General features: G+C 50.8%; 1 protein-coding gene across 1 annotated transcript; it reads left to right on the forward strand.

The window, feature by feature from the left end:
* The first annotated feature begins 916 nt into the window (after nucleotides 1-916).
* RILPL2 (Rab interacting lysosomal protein like 2) lies at nucleotides 917-19,922 on the forward strand. The gene is made up of 4 exons (XM_075534561.1): nucleotides 917-1,485; nucleotides 9,272-9,423; nucleotides 16,801-16,914; nucleotides 19,370-19,922. The coding sequence occupies exons 1-4, from the start codon at nucleotides 1,129-1,131 to the stop codon at nucleotides 19,398-19,400; spliced, it is 654 nt and encodes a 217-aa protein (XP_075390676.1). The 5' UTR covers nucleotides 917-1,128; the 3' UTR covers nucleotides 19,401-19,922.
* The last annotated feature ends 898 nt before the right edge of the window (nucleotides 19,923-20,820 follow it).

A 20,820-nucleotide genomic window follows, 5' to 3' on the forward strand; every position in this document is an offset into this window, starting at 1 on the left:
CAGTATCCCCAGGAGAAAGAGGAAAGTTCCATTACTGTGTTTCCTGCCCTTGGCCATTCCCAACTTCGATCCAACCTCAGTGGATCAAGTTCTGTAACCCACAGTGCTAGTGCTATCAGTATTATTGATTGGGCATCTGTAGTGATTTTTGACTTGATTACCCGGCCACCCCCCAGCCATCGGGATGTGCTGCCAGGGGGCTGGCTGGCTACTGCACCCCAGAATCTCCTGTGTTCCTCCCAGCACCTGCCCCACCACCCGGTACTACTCTTGCGGTTGTTGGTTGCCAGCGGGGTCTGTTCCTCTTCATGTCAACCCTGTGTGTGCAGCGCTGTCCTCCGTAAGAGTTTCCTTTCAGTAGCAGAGGCCAGGCTTGTCTTCTGAGGTGCTTTGGGTGGGTTCGATCCACCAGCCTTTCAGCTAGGAAGTCATCGGTGAGCGACTCTTCTTGCCCCCAGGAACTCCTAGCAAAGTGATGAAAAAATGTACAGGAGTTCTTCAGTGACTTGCCCAGGGTCCTCCGTTGGCCTGAGGGGCAGAGTGGACACAGACGCCCCAGGTCGCGGTGGCAGTCGGATCCCCTGGCAGCTGACTCCGTGCTGACCACAGCGCAGAGGCGGACTTCGGGAAATACCCTCCAACCGAAGCCCGGACCTACGGACACTTGAGATGCAAATTCGAGAGCTGGAAAACTTGAAACCCGAAAGGAAAAAGTTGGGGTTTTTGACCCTCCTTCCCTTAACCTCAAGGTGGAAACTCCGCCTTCTGTCTCCATGGAAACCCGGCTCCACTAACCGCGCGGTCACCAAGGGCGGAGCTCAGGTCCCCCCTCCTCCGGCGAGCTGGCCACGGCTCCCGGGCTCGGAGGACCGCTGCCCCGCCACCGTGGACTCACTTGTCACCGTGCTGCTTCTTCGCTGCCCGCCCCCTTAGGTGACAGCCCCCGGCTGAGCCCACCTTCGCGCGCGACCTCCCGGGACCGTGCGCTCCCACGCGCCCCGCCCCGCGCGCCGATTGGCGGCTCCGCCGCTGGGGGGCTGGTCCAGCGCAAAGTTCCCCGCGCCTCGGGAGGAAGTGAGCTCCGGCGAGTCCGCTAAAGCAAGTCCAAGGCTGCCGGGCCTGGCGGCCATGGAGGAGCCCCCAGTGCGCGAGGAGGAGGAGGAGGAAGAGGAGGAGGGGGAGGAGGAAGAGGAGAGAGCGAGGCCCGAGGTAGGGCCCGAGGGGGCTCTCAGCAAGAGTCCCGCGCAGTTGACCACGGAGGACGTCTACGACATCTCCTACGTGATGGGCCGTGAGCTGATGGCCCTGGGCAGCAGCCCCCGGGTGACCCAGCTGCAGTTCAAGATCGTCCGTGTCCTGGAGATGCTGGAGGCGCTGGTGACCGAGGGCAGCCTGGAGGCCGAGGAGCTGCGGCTGGAGCGGGACAGCCTAAGGAAGGAACTGCAGGCGCTGCGCACCGGGGGCCCGCCGGCCGATGCCGCCCAGGTGAGCAGAGGGGCACGTGCCCAGGACCACCACGGGCGCAGGGACCCACACCCGTTTAACCGTTTTATGTGCGTACGGTTCAGTTACATGGGTTACAGGCGTGGAGTTGCGCCACCGCTCGTTCTCGCCATCCCTTTCCGCTATGTTCCTCCGGTTAGCCCCCCCCTCGCTGCCCCCAGAGTTCCTGTCTAACCCTTCACTTGCCATTGGTTCTTTATTCCTACTCACGGCCATCCAGTCCTGACGCTGACTCCTGGCGACCCTGTAGGACAGGGTAGAACGACCCCGGTGAGTTTCCCAGACTGTAACTGTTGATGGGAATAGAAATGCGCTGTCTTTTTCCCACGGAGCTGCCCGTGGTGGTGAACTGTTGACCTTGCAGGATCGCAGCCACACGCGTAACCACTGTGCCGCCAGGGCTCCTTTGGATACTACTTAAACCAGACCAAAAACAGAAAGAAGGAAACCATACAAATCCACAGCTCGTGAGTCAATGCAACTCCCAGTGACCCTACAGGACAGAGTAGACGTGCTCCGTTGGGTTTCTGAGCCTGTACATCGTTGCAGGAGCACATAGCCTCGTTTTGCGCCCAGGGAACAGCTGGTGGGTTTGTACCATCTTTCCTTCCATTCGCAGCCCAAGACTTAACCCACCAAGCCACCAGGGCAGCATGCAGAGACTTCTTAAAAGAACACAGTCCTCAAAGCAGATGTTCTGTACTCTTTAGGCTAAACTGTGGTTTGGTTTTAAAAAGACATCAGGGATAATTTTGGTTGAAGGCTTGATTTCAGAGCAGTCGTTGGGGGGGAGGGGACTCTTTCTTCTTCAACATTGGAGCTTCTCATAACTATTCCGTGCCTGAATCTAGCCCCGTGAAGAGCCGTCGTGGTGGTGAACATGTATTGAGGGAGCACGTATTAGGTACCAGGCCCAGTGCTGACCATGGCACCTAACAATCTGACCCGAGCCCAGAGCTTGGAAGCATGGAAGTGCACCTGGTAATACTGAGTGCTGGCAGAGCTTGAGTGGGATCTAGTGGCGTGGTGGTTAGTGGTTACTGGTTAGGCTGAGAACCGAAAGGTCAGCAGGTCGAAATGATCAGCCACTCTGTGGGACAAAGATGAGGTTTTCTACTCCCATGAAGAAGTATAGTTTCAGAAACCCACAGGGTCAGTTCTCCCCTGCCTTATAAGGTTGCTAGGGGTTGCCATTGGCTTGATGGCAATAAGTAGAGTTTTGAATGGGACCTGGTGGCAGTACTTCAGTCACTGCTGATACTAAAAGTTCATTGGTTCAAACCTGCCAGCTGCTTCATGGGAGAGAGATGTGGAGAGGCTGCTTCCATAAAGATCTCGGTGGGGGCAGTTCTACTTTGACCTATAGAGTCACGATGAGTTGACTCTATTAAACGGCAGTGTTCTTGTTCTACTATGAGTTAGAATTTACTTGAGGGCAGTGGATTTACTCTATGGGGCAAGGAACCCCAGCAGATGAGTGTTATGAAGCAGTCGCCTATAAACCAAAAATAAATAAATAAATAATAATCAGCCCTTCCAACCCAGCAAGGCCAAAAGTTAAAGGTTTCCATCCCCCTAAAAAGATTTGCATCCTTGGAAATGCTTTGAGGTCGTCCTGCAGGGTCACTGTGATTCCGAATTAGCCCCAAGGGAACAGGTTTGGTTGGAGTTTGAATAGGACCTGAGAATTTGCATTCCTGTCCAGTGCCCAGGGGGTGCTGATACCGTTGGTCCTTCCGCTGGACCAGAAACCACACTTCCAGAACCAAAGAGAAAATAGTGCATATGAATGCCAAGAAGACATGCACCAGAGTGTCCCAGTTGCTCTACTCCTCCATGGCCCAAACTGCAAACAGGAGGAAAGATTTTCCCCGGTGGCAGTGTATTCAGACCACGGGGTACTGCACAACCATGAAGGACAATAGGCCTCTGAGACCCCCACAGTATGAACTGGCTCACTAGCGCTGCATGGAGAGAAAAGGCACAGCCTCTTGCCACTTTTTTGTGAAGTTCAGCATCAGGCAAAATAATCTTATAGATAGCAAGCACATGGGCGGCTACTCCGGACAGCGGAGGGAGGGTCACTTGAAGAGAGCTCGAAACGGTTCCTGTGTCCTTCGGAAATGGGAGCAGCAACACCCCCGCACACCCAACCCTAGATAACACACGGAGAAAGTGACCCGTCACAGGATGCCAGGAACCGGGTTCTCGAAATTCACAGGAAGCGTTATGGTTCCCAGGAACCTCCCTGACACACTTCTTCCTTTTTGTGGTAAAATCTCTATATAACATTTACCGTTTGAACGTGTGGGTTTTTTTTTTTTTGGCAGGGGGCACTTTTTTAAGTGGCATTATATCCATTCACAATGTCCTATAGGCATCACCACTGTCTATTTCCAAACCTTTGCCACCACCCCACACGGCAACCTTCCTGCAGTAACTCCTCGCTCCCTCCTTCAGCCCATGTGGTGGTGGAGAGTGAGGTTCCATCAAGTCCCAACTCAAGAGTGACCTTGCGGGCCCCTGAAGGAAACACTGCCCAATCCCGAGCCGTGTGGTAGTGTGAATCAGGTCTTCACTTCTCTTTTTGGCCGAGTAGTATTCCATTTCCGCTGTATTGGCAGAACACGTTTTGTTTAGCCATCGGTTGTTGATAGCCGCTTGGGTTGTTCCCCTGGCCCCACGGATTGAACAATAGTGCGTGTTCTCTGGTGCACAGGGATCTGTTTGAGCCTGCCTTCCCTTGTTCTCTTTGTTATGCATAGGATTTGGACTGGGACTGCTGGGTCATACGATAATTCGATGTTTACCTTTTGGAAGAGCCACTTTCATTTTACTTTCATTCTACGTCTCAGGTGATGCTGTGGGTGAGGCATTGAGCTGCCAATCACAAGGCCAGTGGCTCGGTCCCATCAGCCACACCGAGAGAGAAAAAAAAAACAGCCAAAAATCTTGATGGCTGCTCCCATCAAGATTGACAGTGTCAGACACACTATACAGAGCCGCTATAAGTCAGAATCAAGTAGAGGGCATGGCTTTGATATTGTGGGTTTTGCCACCCCTAATTCATGTCAATCATATTTACAGATGAGGCCCTACTTGAGTATCTGTCTTATGAAATGGTTAAGAATCATTATGCACGTCATATGCTTTTAAGATTCAAGGAAAGTTAAAATTATTTCCCTAAGATCATTCAGCCCACAGCTGGACAGTCATCTTCTTATCCCAATGGGAGGCACAATGATGTAGAAACCCCATTAAGGCCCTGAAGACGGTACAGTCAAGAGCTGGGTGATTTCTTGTGTGGGACAAAGTGGACCCACTGCCACAGGCAACACTCATCCTCCCAAACCAGTCTGAAGAACGGGGGTGATGGGGAACGGGCAGGGAGAATAAGTGTTGAATGCCACTAGATATTTCATAAAAATCATATACCTTGACCTTTTAAAAAAAATATGCATGCAAAACCCAACAGTCACTTTCAAACGAAGATGAGAAGTCAGGGAAACTAGACCAAGGGAAACAGAACCACCAGGATGGAAATAATGGCCCGGTCACACAGTGTGATGTATGTCACTGATGCCACCCAACAGCCTTGTAGAACCTCCACTGCAGGACACATCTTCACCAAAGGCACAGGAAATACATTACTCCAAAAAGTACAAACCTGCGGACCGCTAAAATTCTCCCTCCTCATCTCTCCACCTTTGTCGCCCTGTTCCTCTCCTGGTTGAAAATTGAAGTTATCCATACCTCACGTCTTCTTCCGGAGATACTTTATGCAAACACAAGCAGATATGACTAAATTTTCCCATTTGTTTTATATAAATGATAGCACACTCTATACACTGTTCTGCCTCCCCCTTATTTTTGCTTAGCATAGTTTGGAAGGTGTACTAAAGCAGAATAGAAGGAGCATCCTCATTTCTACTGGCTTTTTAAAAAACTCCGTTGTAAGGGCATATCAATTGTGTAGCCTGGAGGTTCTGAAGAGCTTACGAGGCTACAAGGGGATGTGGATCTGGCATGCAGAGATCTGTGAATTCACATAGAAAATTGCGTTTAGGTGAGTAAAACCACATTTACAACTAAAATTACATTTTCACATTCACTACCCCCCAACTGCCATGTATCGGTTTCTTCCTTTTGAATGTAGGCAACAGGCCCGTGAGCAGCACCTAGCACTGCCACTCGGAGCCCCGGTGATGTAGTGGCTTCTTCTTGAACTGCTAACCGCAAGGTCATCAGTGTGAAACCACCAGCCACTATCTGCCCCCACAAAGACTTATCGTCTCAGAAACCCTAATGAGCAGATCTACCCCCTCTTACAGGTCACAAGGAGTCAGAATCTACTCGATGGCCATGGATTTGACTTTTTTTTTAACTGTTAATGCGCCTGTGCTTTATTGTAGTTTTATTTTGAAGGAACTTCAAACCCATGGGAAATTGACAGGTACACCTGTGCACCGTTCCCCCTGATGCCGCTGTTAACGTTTTGCCAGCTGTTTTAATTTCTCACTCCTTTGTATGTATGAATGTGCACACACACATACATACCTATATACATATGCAAATGTTGATGCTTGTACACCAGGACCCACATAACCAAGCCCCACTCCAAGGAGTCAATTCTGACTCTCAGCGATCCTCCCTAATGGTTTCCAAGACTGTACGTCTGCACTGGAGCAGACAGCTTCACCTGTCTTCCTTGGCTCGGCCAGTGGGTTTGAATCGAGGCTCTAGGTCAGGGGTCCTCAAACTTTTTAAACAGGGGGCCAGTTCACTTCCCTCAGACTGTTGGAGGGCCGGACTATAGTTTGAAAAAAAAACTATAAACGAATTCCTATGCACACTGGAAGAGTCAGCTGCTAAGCAGGACAGGCAGCTGCGGCAAAAACGCCCCGCACATGTGGCCATGGGCCATAGTTTGAAGACCCCTCCTCTAGTGCTTAATTAGCAGTCGAAAGCTTCACCTAAGAGAGCCACCAGAACGCCTTCAGTAGATGTTATTATGAAAGCATGTGTTTTCCTCAATGAGTACCTGTTACAGATATGATGATCCTTTACGGATAAAAGCGTATGTCTGTCCCCTAGGACATGTTGGTGTGAGGTGCTGTCCCGTCAGCAACAACTCAATAGCGTCATGCACCACAGAACAAGACCCTGCCCAGTGCTCTGCTACCCTCCCAATTATTGTTAGAGCCCACCGTGGTAGCCACTGTGTCAGTCCATCCTTTGAGGGCTGTCCGTTTTCATGGACCCCCTCCCAAGCATGATGTCCTTTCCCAGGGACGGGCTGGTCTCCTGCGAACGTGTACAGAGTAGATTGAATGAAGTCTCTCCAGCCTGACTTCTGAGGAGCATTCTGGCTGTCCTTCTTCCAAGACAGATTTTTTTGTGCTTCCAGCCTTCTGTTGTACTTTCACCATTTCCTGCTGTGTTCGACTGGGTTGTCTTGAGAAACAAAACCAATGATATTCATAGATGTATACGACGGAGCTTTAAATCAAGAATAAGTCATCTTACATCCAGAAGGCATCCCAGACCACTCCAACTTAAGTCCCTCAGTCCAAAGACTAGTGAGGGCAGAGTATGTCCTCCAGCTCACAGAGTTGCAGGCCAATGATGCCGAAAGGTGAAGCAGGATGCAGGGAGATCACAGGCCAGAGTAGGTGCCGAGTCACACGGATCCAAAGTCTGTGGGAACATGTGGGGCTGCCCCTGGAGATGGGCAGAGTCCCAGCATGGAGACAGAGGGCAAGTGTCCCTTGCTCTCTTAGAAGAAGGCCAGACTCCCAAGGAAGCATCTTCAGGCTATGCTCTGATTGACAGGTTGGGCGCCACCCCTACGCTTTCAGACAAATTCAAGGTGATATCGAATCATCCAACCACCCCGCTTTGCCAAGGCCATCATTCAAAGGCATTGATTCTTCTGCGGCCCTCCTTCATCACTGTCCAACTTTCACATGCACGTGTGGCTGCTTGGTGCTGTCCAGTCGGTTCTGACTCATAGCAACCCCGTGAGAAGGAAGCACCGCCCAGTCCTGCTGCGCCGTCCTCCCCGTTGTTCTTGTGTTTGAGCCCATGTGGCGGCCACTGTGTCCCTCCATCTCTTCGAGGGCCTGCCTCTTTTCCATTGTCCCTCTGCTTTTCCAGTCCCGATGCCCTTCTCCAGGCCCCAGTCTCACCTGATAATAGCATCTCAAGTCTGTGGGATGAAGTCTTGCCATCCTCGCCTCTCAGAAGCATTTGGCTGCCCATCTTCCAGGACAGATCTTTTTGTTCTTTCAGCAGCTCATGGTACTCTCTGTAGTCTTCACCAGCACCACAGTTCAAACGCACCCGTTTTCTCCCGGCTTCCGTAGTCAGTGTCCAACTTTCCTGTGCGTAGGAGACCATTGAAAACAGCGTGGCAAATGCTGATGGCAACACATGTACCAATGTGCTTGACACAGTGGGTGGATGGATGGATGGATGGATGGATGGATGGATGGATAAATGGATGGATGGATGGATGGATTGTGATAAGAGCTGGACAAACCTCCAATAAAATGATTTTAAAAATCATAAAGAAAACACCAGGGCTTGGGTCAGGCGCACCTTAGTCTTCAAAGTGACATCCTTGCAGTTTGATATTTGAAAGAGGTCTTGTGCAGCAGTTGTCCCGATAATAACCTCGGTCCCAATAATAGCCTTTCTTTTCTCACGTAGGCTCCCATGCAGGGTCACACAGCCGCACCACTGGATCGGGGCCGGGCTACTCTAGTATATGACCTCATGCAAATGCACCTAGTTACACCTACGGAGACATTATTTTCACATGAAGTCACACACATCGTACGAAGGGGTCAGATGTCAATACCATTTGGGGGGCGGGCGGCGGGGGGTGGTGGAGAACATAGTGAAACTGCTAACAGAAACTTGACACTTTTGCTTTTTTAAAAATCATTTTATTGGGGGGCTCTGACAGCTCTTGTCCTTCCATCCATCCATTGTCTCGGGCACCCCATTGCCCTTTTCAAACCTTTTCTTTCTACTTGAGCCCTTGGGAGCAGCTCATGTTTGCCCCGTGACACGTCGCTGCTTCATCATTGACGAAACCTTTCTGATCGGTGAAGGCTCAGGGCATAAGGTCCAGGGTAGGGTTATTGCTGCCTGCTATTGAGTCAATTCCAATGTCCAGAACTTCCTCAGCTGTCATCTTTACCAGAGCAAGCCACCCGGTCTTTCTCCCACGGCCACATGGTGTGGGTGGGGACTGCCCACCTCCCAATGCGTCACTACTTGGGCCGCCAACTAAAAACCCAAACCCATTGCCCTCCACCGGCGTCTGAATGATACCGACTCTATTTACAGCCTGGGAAAGCCACAGACGCAGTTCCACTCTGTCTGACATGTAGGGCCACTATGAGTCACAATCGACTGGCTGGCAGTGAGTTTATTTTACTGAGAGAGCAGAGAAGAACTGCTCTCTACAGTTTCCCAGGCTCCAAGTATTTTGGGGAGCAGGCCAGCCTCCAGTGTCTCTTGCAGAGCAGCCGGTGGGTTCAAACCAAGGCCCTAGTAGCCCTGTGTGAATAGCGTAACGCTTAATGCATTGAGCCACCAGGGCCCCTGTCTGTGCTGCTGTTGTTGGGTATCGTTGGGTTGGCCCTGGCTCAGAGTAACCCGAGGTATGGAGCCCCTAGGAGTGACAAAACCTGAGTTCCGTCCTTTCTGAGATGGAAAACCATCGGGGAAACGGTTCATGAGCTGTCTTGTCTTCCAGGTGGACCTGGGGCCCGACAAGATGGTGGTGGATCTGACCGACCCCAACCGGCCACGCTTCACGCTGCAGGAGCTGAGGGACGTGCTGCAGGAGCGGAACCGACTCAAAGCCCAGCTCCTGGTGGCGCAGGAAGAGCTGCAGTGCTACAAGAAGTAGGTGCAGACCTGCCTGGGGGCTCCTGGGTGCAAATTCCTTCCCCCCAGCCCCCATTCAGTGCCTCAAAGAGCCACTATGTCCCAGACTCTGTTGCAGACACTGCGGGTACTGGGACCGGAGTAGCCAAAGAGAGCAAGCCCGTGCTAGTCTGGTGGGACAGACAGGCAACCCACAAAGCCCAGAAGCACGACGCAGGATCGTGACACAAGGAGCAGGATGGAAAGTGAAGTGCAGGGAGCTCTGGAGGGGTGGTGGGCATGTGCTGTTTTTAGATTGGGTGGTCAGAGAAGACCCCTTTGATGAATGTCAACAAACGGGCAACCATGTAAAGATTTGGGGAGCAGAATGGAAGAGGAGGGTGCCAAGGCCCTGAAGGGGGAACTGGCATGGCTAGAAACCAACGGTGGGGCCCCCGATTGCAAGGGAGGGTGGGGTCAGAAAGAGCCAGGAGAGGTCTGCCTGGCAGCCACAGGAAGGAGCTTGAATGTGACGTTGACAATGAGTGCAATAAGGGGCTGTTGGCATGTTGCTTAGGAGAAGGAGGAGATCCGACTTCCTTTTTTAAAAGGCCCAGAGGATGCTCTTGACGAAGGCACTGTGTCTGTGGTTTTGTCAGAGAATTCCCTCACTCTTAGGAAACACACGCTGACGTACGCTGGCGTCAGAGAGTATGCTGTCTCCAACGCACTCTTAAATGGTTCCGGAAGATGAACAGGTAGATGGACAGATGATGGATGGGCAGATGAACAGACAAGAGAGACAGACTTTTGGAGGTGTGCGTGCAAAGGGCCTATGGGAAATCATTACAGTCGTCATGAAACTTTTCTGAAAGTTTAAAATGATTTAAAAATTAAAATCTAGAGAAGATGACAGTGACGTCCGTGTACAGGCTGGATCCTAGGACAAGCAAGAGTTGGGAAGGAAGAGCTGCGGCTCGCACTGGCGTGGCTTTCTCAATTGATCTTCGTGGAAGAACAGCCAGAGCGCTCCTCAGAAGCCAGGAGTGTGACTCCTTTTGACAAAGATGGCGCCGAAGGTAGAGAAGGAAGCCCCTGCCCCTCCCAAGACAGAAGCCAAAGCAAAGGCTTTCAAGGTCAGGAAGGCCATGACGAAAGGCGTCCACACACACACACACACACACACACACACACACACAAAGACAATCCGCACATCACCTACCTTCTGGGGGCCCGAGGCCCTGAGACTAAGAAGGGAGCCCACATACCCTGGGAAGCACCCCCAGGAGAAGCAAGCTGGACCATTATGCCACCATCAAGTTCCCCTTGACCACTGAGTCTGCCGTGAAGAAGATGGACAATAACAACACACTTGTGTTCACTGCGGATGTCAAAGTCAACAAGCACCAGCTCAAACGGGCTGTGAAGAAGCCCTGTGACACTGGCATAGCCAAGGTCAGCACCAAGATCAGCACCTTGACCGTGAGAAGAAGGCATATGTTCCACTGGCTCCTGACTATGAAGCTTTAGAGCAGTGGTTCTTAACCTTCCTCGTGCCGCGACCCTTTCATACAGTTCCTCATGTTGTGGTGACCTTCCCAACCATAACATTGTTTTCATTGCTACTTCATCACTGTCATTTTGCTACTGTGATGAATCGTCATATCTGATAGGCAGGATGTATTTTCATTGTTACAAATCGAACATAATTAAACATAATTAAAGCATAGTGATTAATCACAAAACAATATGTAATTATGCATTGTGACGTATTTACGTGTTTTCCGATGGTCTTAGGCTACCCCTGTGAAAGGGTGGTTCGACACTCCCCCCCACACACACACAAAGGGGTCACAACCCACAGGTTGAGAAACTCTGCTTTAAATGTTGCCAACAGAATCGGAATTATCTAAACTGAGTCCAGCTGGCTAATGCTAAATATAAACTTTTTCATTCCAAAAAAAAGGAGAAGCCAGGATGGTCAGACTTCATCTCATGCACTTTGGACATGTCCTCTGGAGAGACCTTTCCCTGGAGAAGCACATCACACTTGCCAGTAATTTCCTTAAAAAAATTAATACAAGGGGGAACCGATCACAGGGGTCTACATATAACCTCCTCCCTGGGGACAGACAACAGAAAAGTGGGTGAAGGGAGACATCAGACAAGGAAAGATATCACAAAATAATAATAATTTATAAATTATCAAGGGTTCATGAGGGAGGGAGGAGGAAAAATGGGGAGCTGATATCAAGGGCTCAAGTAGAAAGAAAACATTTTGAGAATGATGATGGCAACAAATGTACAAATGTGCTCGACACATGGAAGGATGGATGGATGGTGATAAGAATTATACGAGCCCCCAATAAAACGATTTAAAAAAGTAATACAAGGGTAGTTCCAGGGAGTCTTACAGGCTTGTTTTCAAACAAGCAGCCATCTAAGTGTGGTATCAACTAAGTCCACATGGAAGAAGCCCCCTGCCTTGGGTGATCCAAGGACTGTAAATAATATAATCCAAATCTAAAGGAGGAAAGCGTGTCAGAGGGAAGGGTGCGAACACTTCATTTGCAGAAGCCTCTGGATGATGACCTGGTGGCATTGGCCTCGCGGTTACACACACACTGGGCTGCCATCCTCAAGGTCAGCAGTTAGAGTCCACCAGCGGCTCTGGGTGGGGGGGTGGAAGGGGCTTTCTCTGTCCGTAAAGAGTTATGGCCTTGAAATCGCACAGGGGCGCGTCTACCCTGTCCTGCAGTGCCTCTGTGCCTGGGCGCTAACTCGGTGGCAGTGAGGGAGGACAACAGTGGAAGCCAAGCATCCGTTTGCAGGGTCCACACATGGGTTAAATCCCTGGTGAATCCCTCTGATGATAGTTGAAGGATGTGAATAACCCTTTTAGCAAAAAAAGAACACTGTAATGTCAACTATGAAATACATCTTTAGGTTAGGCTATGATACCATTTGATTTCCCTTTTGACCCATTTTAGAGGCTGTTTCAGTTTTTGTTTTACATGAAGGGGAAATACATGTGGGTCCAGCCCTCTGACCATAGACCAGGCCTGTGAGTAGCCTTTCTCTCAGGGGGAACACATTGGAAAGTGGATTGTTGCAGATTCCGTTAAAATTTAGCACCTTACCATTTGATCTCCCTTTATGATCCATGTAAATCGGTTCTAGTTTTTAATCTATTCTGCTTTCTTTTCAGTTGAGGTTTTTTGTTTTACTTTGTTATCGTTGTTAGTTTTGTTTTTAATGTGTGTATGTCTATGAAACCCAGGATAGATATATCGATAGAGACAGTAACTGGAGGAATGGTTCCTGAGGGAGGTGTGACAGCGGAGGCTGGGGGGAAACGGGGAGCTAATAACAAGGACAAGAAGGAACTGCATGTGCCAACACTGAGCGTGATGATGATGGGACAACTCTTCTTGATGCCATTGAACTACTGGATTTTATGGTATGTGACTTATATGCCAAAAAACTGTTGGGAGGGAAAAAGAAAAGATTTGGTCTGTAACCTGCAAGGTCAGCATTTCAAAACCAGCAGCCACTCCTCCGGAGAAAGATGGGGCTTTCTACTCCTGTAAACAGTTACTGTCTCAGAAACCCACAGGTGCAGTTCTGCCCTGTCCTATGGGGTTCCTGTGAGTCAGCACTGACTCACTCACAGTTGAGTTGGGTCCCAAGGAAGTGGAGATAAAAGCTTTCCCAACTGTCCAAGTATTCCAAAAGATTCTATCACTCCATTGTCCCTAATATCACCACCACTCCTCTGGTTAGTATATTCCCTCATGTGGTAGTTACATAATCTGTTGTCAATTTGAGACTTGAGAGTGAAGGGGTGGAGTTTAGCCTGTAAGTCAGGTCGCAGCTTGATGACCTCATATGGAGGCGCCATAGCTCGCTGGAGGCGGAACACAGGCTCACTCCCTGTGGGACATTACTGATGATGAACCTGATGGTGCTACGCTAATGCAACCAGAGCCCACAGCTGGAGAAGGCAAGTGGAGACCCACGCCAGCCCTGAGATGCGTCCACCACCACCGGATCCACAAGACGTTTCCACCCACTGGCCAGTGATCTTCCTGCATTCAGCATCATTGCTTGTGTTTCGTGAATCTAAAGAGGAATTTACAGATTGGTATCGGACATATGGATGAATATTAGACTTATGGACTTGATCTGGACCAGGCTGGGATGTTTTCTCAATATTCAATTGCTCTTGTATATAAAGCTCTGTCTTTCTTTTTTTTTATTTTTACATTTTAACTACTTATTTTGGTGATTTTAAAAACAAAAGTTAACGACAATCTGAGAAAAAGATAGCACAAAATGCTCATTAAATAAGTATTGTGATTCAACCAAAACAAGGTTAATATCTTCTCCTGTAATTCCAGATTTAAGCTGTCTGGTCCTCAAGGTTCTTAAAAAAAAGGGGTGGGTGGGGAATCACGGCAACCAAAATTGCCTCTTAATCATGTAAACCTCTAGTAGCAACCAATTTTTCTGTTCTTCCCAATAAGTCAATTTCGATCTTCAAACTGTGCCTCGCTTTTCAAAAGATATGATGCTAGAAATTCAATAGGGCTTGGTGGTCTCTCCTTTGGGGAAAGCCCTTTCTTATGCACATCTAAGTATCTATGGGTTTGTTTCTCTAGTCTACCCAGACCAGCACACCTCACATCCCAGGGTTCAACAGTTTGCTGAAACATCTCAAGAACCATTAAGGATCTGGCTCAAGACAATTCTGCAGTGGAAGCATCGTCTGGAGGATCCGCTTCATCTCCAGACCTGTGGAAGGGCGGCTGGTGAATGCAGTCAAGTGCCGAGAGACTGAGGAAAACACATGCAGAGCCCAGAGCAAGGGGATGAGGATGACAGGGCCCAAAGTGAAAGCAGGGCCCCAGGTGGCTCTGACAACGGTGTGACAGTTGCCTTTTGCAGCCCAGACGCCCAAGGAAACAAAGGGGGGGGGTGGCGTAACTTGAGTCTAATAAGCTTATGCCCCACCTTGAGCCGGTCTCAGAAGCCCCCTCCAGGATGGGGTTATAACCACAGGGGTAGAGGCTAGCACTGACACCGTGACTAGGGGGACCCTGACCTGGAGGGCTGTCTTCAGTACTTACGTCACTACATCGTACTCTGATCTTTCAAAGAGTCCCAGCGACAGTAGTCAGAAGCGGCAATATCTGTGAGAGAGCAGCGGTCGAGTCATCTCTTCCAAGAAGCCGAACCCCAAAGGGTAGAGAGCCGTCCCACATTCCACAGCATTATTCCTGTGCTGCAGTCATTAGAGGCGCAGGCCGCCTCGGATTTCCCCCTCTGGATCATCCAACCTTCCGGTTACAAGGGGAGCGCTCAGTCACTGCACCCCCAGCGCTCCTCCCGCATGGCCATCCGTGGTCCCGGAGAGGAGCAGCTACAAGTTGACTGAATGAAGCCACACCTTTCGCTCCCAGTGGCGAGTGAGCCAGTTCCCCGAGAGCATGCGGGACAGGCTGAAAGCAGCAGGATTCCACTGAGGGTGTAGTGTTGTCTGGTGCAAGGAGGGCGTTATGCTGAGGACTGAGGTGAGCCTGACCCAAGCCATGGGGTTTTCCATTGCTTCCGAGAATAAGGAAGCCGGGAGAAGAACCGATGCGTTTGAATTGTGGTGCTGGGAGGAATATTGAAAGTACCCTGCACTGTCTCGGAAGACGTATGGCCAGACGGCTCCTTAGAGGCAAGGATGGCAAGGCCCCGTTCACACGCTTTGGACATAAGGCCATGAGAGACCCGTCCCTGGGGAAAGGCATTGTGTTTGGTAACGCGGAGGAGGGGCGGTGACAACGACAGAGGCCCTCCCCAATGGGCTGACCCTGGGGCTGCCACAATGGACTCAGGCTCAGTTGTGAGGATGGAGCCGAGCATTCAGTGTTCTGTTATGTCGCGCAGAGGGTTGCCCTGGGTCGGAACCGATTCGATGGCACTCATGAAAAACAGCCGCATCTAGCGTTGTATATATGGTGGAGAAACCTACATGTCAACTGCAGTGGTCTCTTGGCCACTGTGTGCATGGAGGGCCCAAGTCCAGACTCGGGACAGTTTGTGATAGAAGGGAGGTTGACAAGGCTGTCTGCAGTGCCGCTCTGGCATTTCCCATCCTGGGTGCCTTGTGCAGTGAGCCTGCCACCCCGTCATACAGAACGACCCTATTCAGGGCGCACGGTCACCAGGCACTGGAAGGCTTGATGCCCTATCCAAATGTTCTGCTTGCTTTTCTTTTTAATTGTAATAACTCATTTGACTGGGGCTCTTAACAGCTCTTATAACTATCGGTACATCCATTGTATCAAGCACATTTGTTCCTATGTTGCCCTCATCATTTCCAAGACATTTTCTTTCCACTTGAGCCTTTGGTTATCTGCTCCTCCTTTATCTCCTCCCACCCTCATGAACCCTTGATAATTTACAAGTTACTTTTATTTTCCCATTTTACACTGTCCGCTGTCTCCCTTCACCCACATTTCTGCTGCGGTGGGGGGTGTTGTATGTTAATCACTGCGATCAGTTCCCCTTCCTCCCGCGCCTTCCCCTTCCCCTCCTGGTATCGATACTCTCATTATTGGTCCTGAGGGGTTTATCTGCCCCGGATTCTGTGCGTCAAGAGCTCTTACCTCTACCAGTGTACACGCTCCTGTCTGGCCAGATTTGTAAGGTAGAACTGGGGTCATGATAGTGGGGGGAGGGAGGAAGCATTCAAGAGCTAGAGGAAGGTTGTGCATTTTCTTGGTGCTTCACTGCACCCTGACTGTCTTGCCCCTTCCTTATGACCCTTCTTATGCTTTCTTGATCGACTTGGATTATTTTTTTCCAAAAACACTTCTTGTTGTGAATAAGGTAGAGGTGTATAGAGCCTCTCAATTTTGCAGCCACAAATTCATACTTTTTGTTGCAACTCATCCATTGCAGTCCCGGTTCGCATTGCACTTCCTCCTCGGGTTTCCTGTTGCCGTGCCTCCTGCTTTCCTGACCTTCTGAATGTTGTCCTTGGGTAAATGAAGCCCTTTTGATCGCAAATGGTTGACTGAGCTATGGTGTGTGTGCCTCCCTAGCTGTCTCTGGTTGCTCTTAACCATTCTTTTGCTGTGGGCTGCCCCAAGGTGGCTCCAGCTCACAGTGACCCCGTGTACAAAGGAACAAACCCCTGCCTGGACCCGCACCAGCCTTGTCCTGGTGACTGTGTCCGAGCCCAGAGTTGCGGCCATGTCAATCCATCTTGCTGAGGGTCTTCCTCGTTTGTGATGCCCCCTCTGCTTTAGAAACCCACTATCTGATTCCAGTCATGACTGAGACTCCTCCTGCAAGAAGTGCACAGGGGAGACCCTGGCAATGAAACCACTGGCTTATTTGCATCTTTTTCCCTTTTGCAAGTGGCCTGATTCCCCCAAGAGAAGATCCGGGCGGAAGACGAGAAAAGGGTGCCCTGGTTGCCAGGACTGGCCCTGCTGGCGGGAACAAGGAGGAGAAGACGATCATCAAGAAGCTGTAAGACACCTTCCTGACCCCGTTTCCACTGAACCCAGAGTGGGGGATACGTCCCTTTGGGGGCAGGGTTGGAGCCATCCAGGGAGGCCCCACTTTACCCTGGATTATGGGCTATAGCACAAAAGCTTTTCTTTTCTTTTTTTTAGCACAAAAGTTTTTCATTGCCAGGGCAGGCACTGAGTATTTTTTTTTTTCCTGAAAAGGGAGTAGTAGGTCACATAAATTTGGAAACCTGTGCACCAAACAAATGTTAAAGTTAGGAGGTGGGACTGAGGAAGGTACCCCTCTCGCCCATGGTGCTGCAAACATGAACTTGGTGCCAGGGGAGTGTAACATCTGCTGACCCTGAGCCCAAAGTGATGCTATTATTAGACCCAACTTCCAGAAGGGAAAGCAGAGGCCAGTCAAAGGTTTGAACCCAAGGGAGAGTGACTCTCGAGTCAACCTTCTGTGTCTGTCTGGTGATACGGTCACAATATGTGATCCCAGACCGACAGCTAGATACCCCAGCACGAGCAATCACACATGAACTACTCGGCATCGGGACTAAAGGGATCTAATTCCTCATGCCCCTTAACCTTCAACCTGGGCTGTTTACTGAGCGATTGGAGGCTTGAGGCCACCATGATGTGCCTCGGAAGACTACCTGGTGAGCCCCTGCCATGAAGGGTCAGCCCCTGAGAACACGTGAAGCATACACAGCCCTCCCCTGACAACACGTGAAGCACACACAGCCCTCCCCTGACAACACGTGAAGCACACACAGTACTCCTCTGACAACATGTGAAACATACATAGTCCTCCCCTGAGGCACACTGGGTCACACCCTACTTTTGCCCTAGGGGAGGTTGCAGGGAACATTTTTCCACCAAGATCCACTCCACTATTTATAACATCATTCTCAGGCCGTACAAACGGACCAGCTGAAGACCTCGCCTGCTACATTTGGTGAAAGGTTTCCTTCGCTCACCTGTAATGCGGTGGCAGGTACCACTTCTCTTTGGTGCGGCGGGTGATGTTCACTGGCCTTGGTGATTTCCCAGGCAGCACGTTCCCTGCCCCTGCCGCAGCCTGAATCTCTCCAAGGGGAGGCTTCCAGGAGATTCGTACGCAGGTCCTTCGGGGGACAACGCACAAACAGGAAGACTCTGGGTGCTGCCGCCTGGCAGTCTGTCGCTGGAGTGCGAGGCAGCGGGAGGAAGGCTGGAGGGAGCAGTCGGAGCAAAGCCAGCAGAGCATCTCTCCACAGAGAGGTCTTTCTGAGGTGTCAAGGCCAAACAGCACTGTTCCCTCCCCGGGTACCGGATCTGATGGTGGCGAGTCAGACCCCAACTGTAAATGAGGCTTCTGGGACATATGGAGGAACAGTTTCTTTCTGCCTCCTCCTTGGGGTTACTTGAGTGGACTGTGAGGCTGAGGAGGCAAAAATAAACCGTTTGTTCTGCGCAGCCTGAGGGCAACTGTTTTTGAGGCCAGGGCCTCTCAAGTGAGACAGGGCTCTTGAGCAAAGATGCTCTAGGTCAGTGGTTCTCAACCTTCCTGATGCCGCAACCCTTTTACACAGTTCCTCGTGTGATGGGGACCCCCAACCATAAAATGATTTTCATTGCTCCTTCATCACTGTCATTTTGCTACTGCGATGAATCGGGCGACCCCTGTGAAAGGGTCGTTCGACCCCCCAAAGGGGTCGAGACCCCCAGATTGAGAACCGCTGCTTTAACAGCCACCGAAACATGGCACGATTTGGATTAGGGTAGATGCCTTTATCAGGCAGATGGAAGGAGCATGGCATCTGTTGGCACAGCGAATGCACCATTGGGCTGCCGACTGCATGCATGGTTGGTGGTTCAAACCCACCAGCCACTCCCTGTGTGGAAAGATGTTCAGCCTTGGAGACCGGCTCTGTCCTTCAGGGTCACTATGAGTCGGAATCCACTTACAGGTAGTGGGTGGGTGGGTGGTCTTCTAGGAAACCTGTGTCAACAAGTCAGCACTCGTGAGTGGCGCCCCCATGCGTGCTTGAGGAGAACTGCACTCCAGGGAGGTATCCATGGCTAGTTTTTAGAAGTTGAAGGTGATCACGGCTGTCTTCCGAGATGGAGTCAAACCTCCCACCTTTCCATCAGCAGCCAGGCTTGCCCCATTTGGACCAGCCAGGGCCTCCCCATTATACCAGAAACCACAAACACCAAAATCCACCACTGTCCAGTCGGTGCCGAGGATGGACAAACAGCCCCCTCTTTCTCCCGTTGAGCTGCTGATGGGTTCAAAGAGCTGACATTGCGGTCACCAGTCCAGCGCTTACCCAACGGCGTTCCCAGGCTTCCTTCGGAGAGGCACTGCCCATACTAAGTCCTCCATCCATTTTTGAGTCATTTGCTTACAGATTTTCCAGAGGTTTCTGCACGCCTTCTTTGTCTCGTCCGTTCCCTCTAACCTCCCTCTCTCTATGCAGGTTCTTCTTCCGGTCAGGGAAGCAGACGTAGACTATGGTCGTGACCAAGGCAGCAAGTACCAAGACTTGAAGAGACCATCCACTCTGATGACTCCAGAATTCATCTCTTACACACACACACACACACACACACACACACACACACACACACACACACACACACACTGTGCCTGCTCATCTGATTTCTCTTGGGATCCTTCCCCCAGTGACAGAACTGGGATGCCCTCTGAAGGGATGAAGCAGGGCAATGCCCAAAGATGTCTAGAGAGCAAGAGCAAAGTTCAGGGAGGCTCACCGCCTACCTTCGCCCCCGCCCCCTGCCCAGAAGGGTGTCCAGAGCACTGACCGGCATCCTGCTAACCCCGTCCTTCAGATGACCATGAACCTGAGAAGGGCATCAGCCACCAGTGAGAAGGGCGAGGAAGGCGTGCAGGTAACTGGGGGACTGACATTCCCACAGCGGCTCCAGTGACATTTGGAGAATGTGATTTTGTTACCGTTACTCTTCCCGTGATTTTGTATTCAAGTAAAACTGGTTTTATACTTTCTGGAACTGCTTTCGAGTGGTCTCTGGCAGTGGACAGATGCTCTTGTTAAGTATGCACCATTTTCCAATGGGCCCACTGATTTTGCAAGGGGGGAAAGTGCTGCCAAGGAGAGCTTCAAGGACACTGTCCATGGGAAGGCGCCTCCTGCTTTCGGAGGTGGTCAGAGTGCGGTAATGGTCTTCTCGGTGCCTCAGAAACATAGGCTGAGTGAGTGGGCGGCTCTGCATTCTGCAGAGGAGCTAATGAGATGCTGAGCACATTCTGGGAGGCTTCTTGGTAACAGCTTCTGGACTGTTCTACGCCTGCTCTGTGGAGTCTTCATTTGTTCTTTGGAGCAACACAGCGGGTGTGGGGACCGGTACTGATCTCCAGTTCACAGACTCCAGCAACCATGGCTCAGACAGGTTCCAGTGCCTGCCAGGAAGCCACGTGGCAAGGAGGGGACAGACCACTGTGCCAACAACAGGCCTGGCTCAAAGGAGTAATGATCATGCTACCGTGCTTGTCACACACAGTTCGTGGAGAAATGGAATGAAAACAGCCTGAGGATTTCCTGCAAACTTTTGGAGGTTCCCCTTGTCAATTTCTGCCAACTGTGTAGTCCCCTTATGCTCTGCAGGCTCTCTGGGTGGGCATGGTGTGCCTGTGGGTGGGTGATACGGGCAGCAACAGTAATCAGGACAGTGCTTCCCTGCCTGCCCCACCAAATGCCAGTATAAGTCCTTCCACACACTGCCTCACACACAACCCCGAGGTGGGCGATATTCCCGTTACACTGTACTCACAAGGAATCTAATGCATAAGGGGCTTTCCAGCCCCCCCCCCCCCACCAGAAACAAAACTTGAGCCTAGGTACAAACAACGTAATCCAACAATCCAAGTTCTAACTTACCTGCCTGCCAA

This window comes from Tenrec ecaudatus, chromosome 16 (genome assembly GCF_050624435.1).
Source record: "Tenrec ecaudatus isolate mTenEca1 chromosome 16, mTenEca1.hap1, whole genome shotgun sequence".
In the NCBI taxonomy this organism is placed as follows: Eukaryota; Metazoa; Chordata; class Mammalia; order Afrosoricida; family Tenrecidae; genus Tenrec; species Tenrec ecaudatus.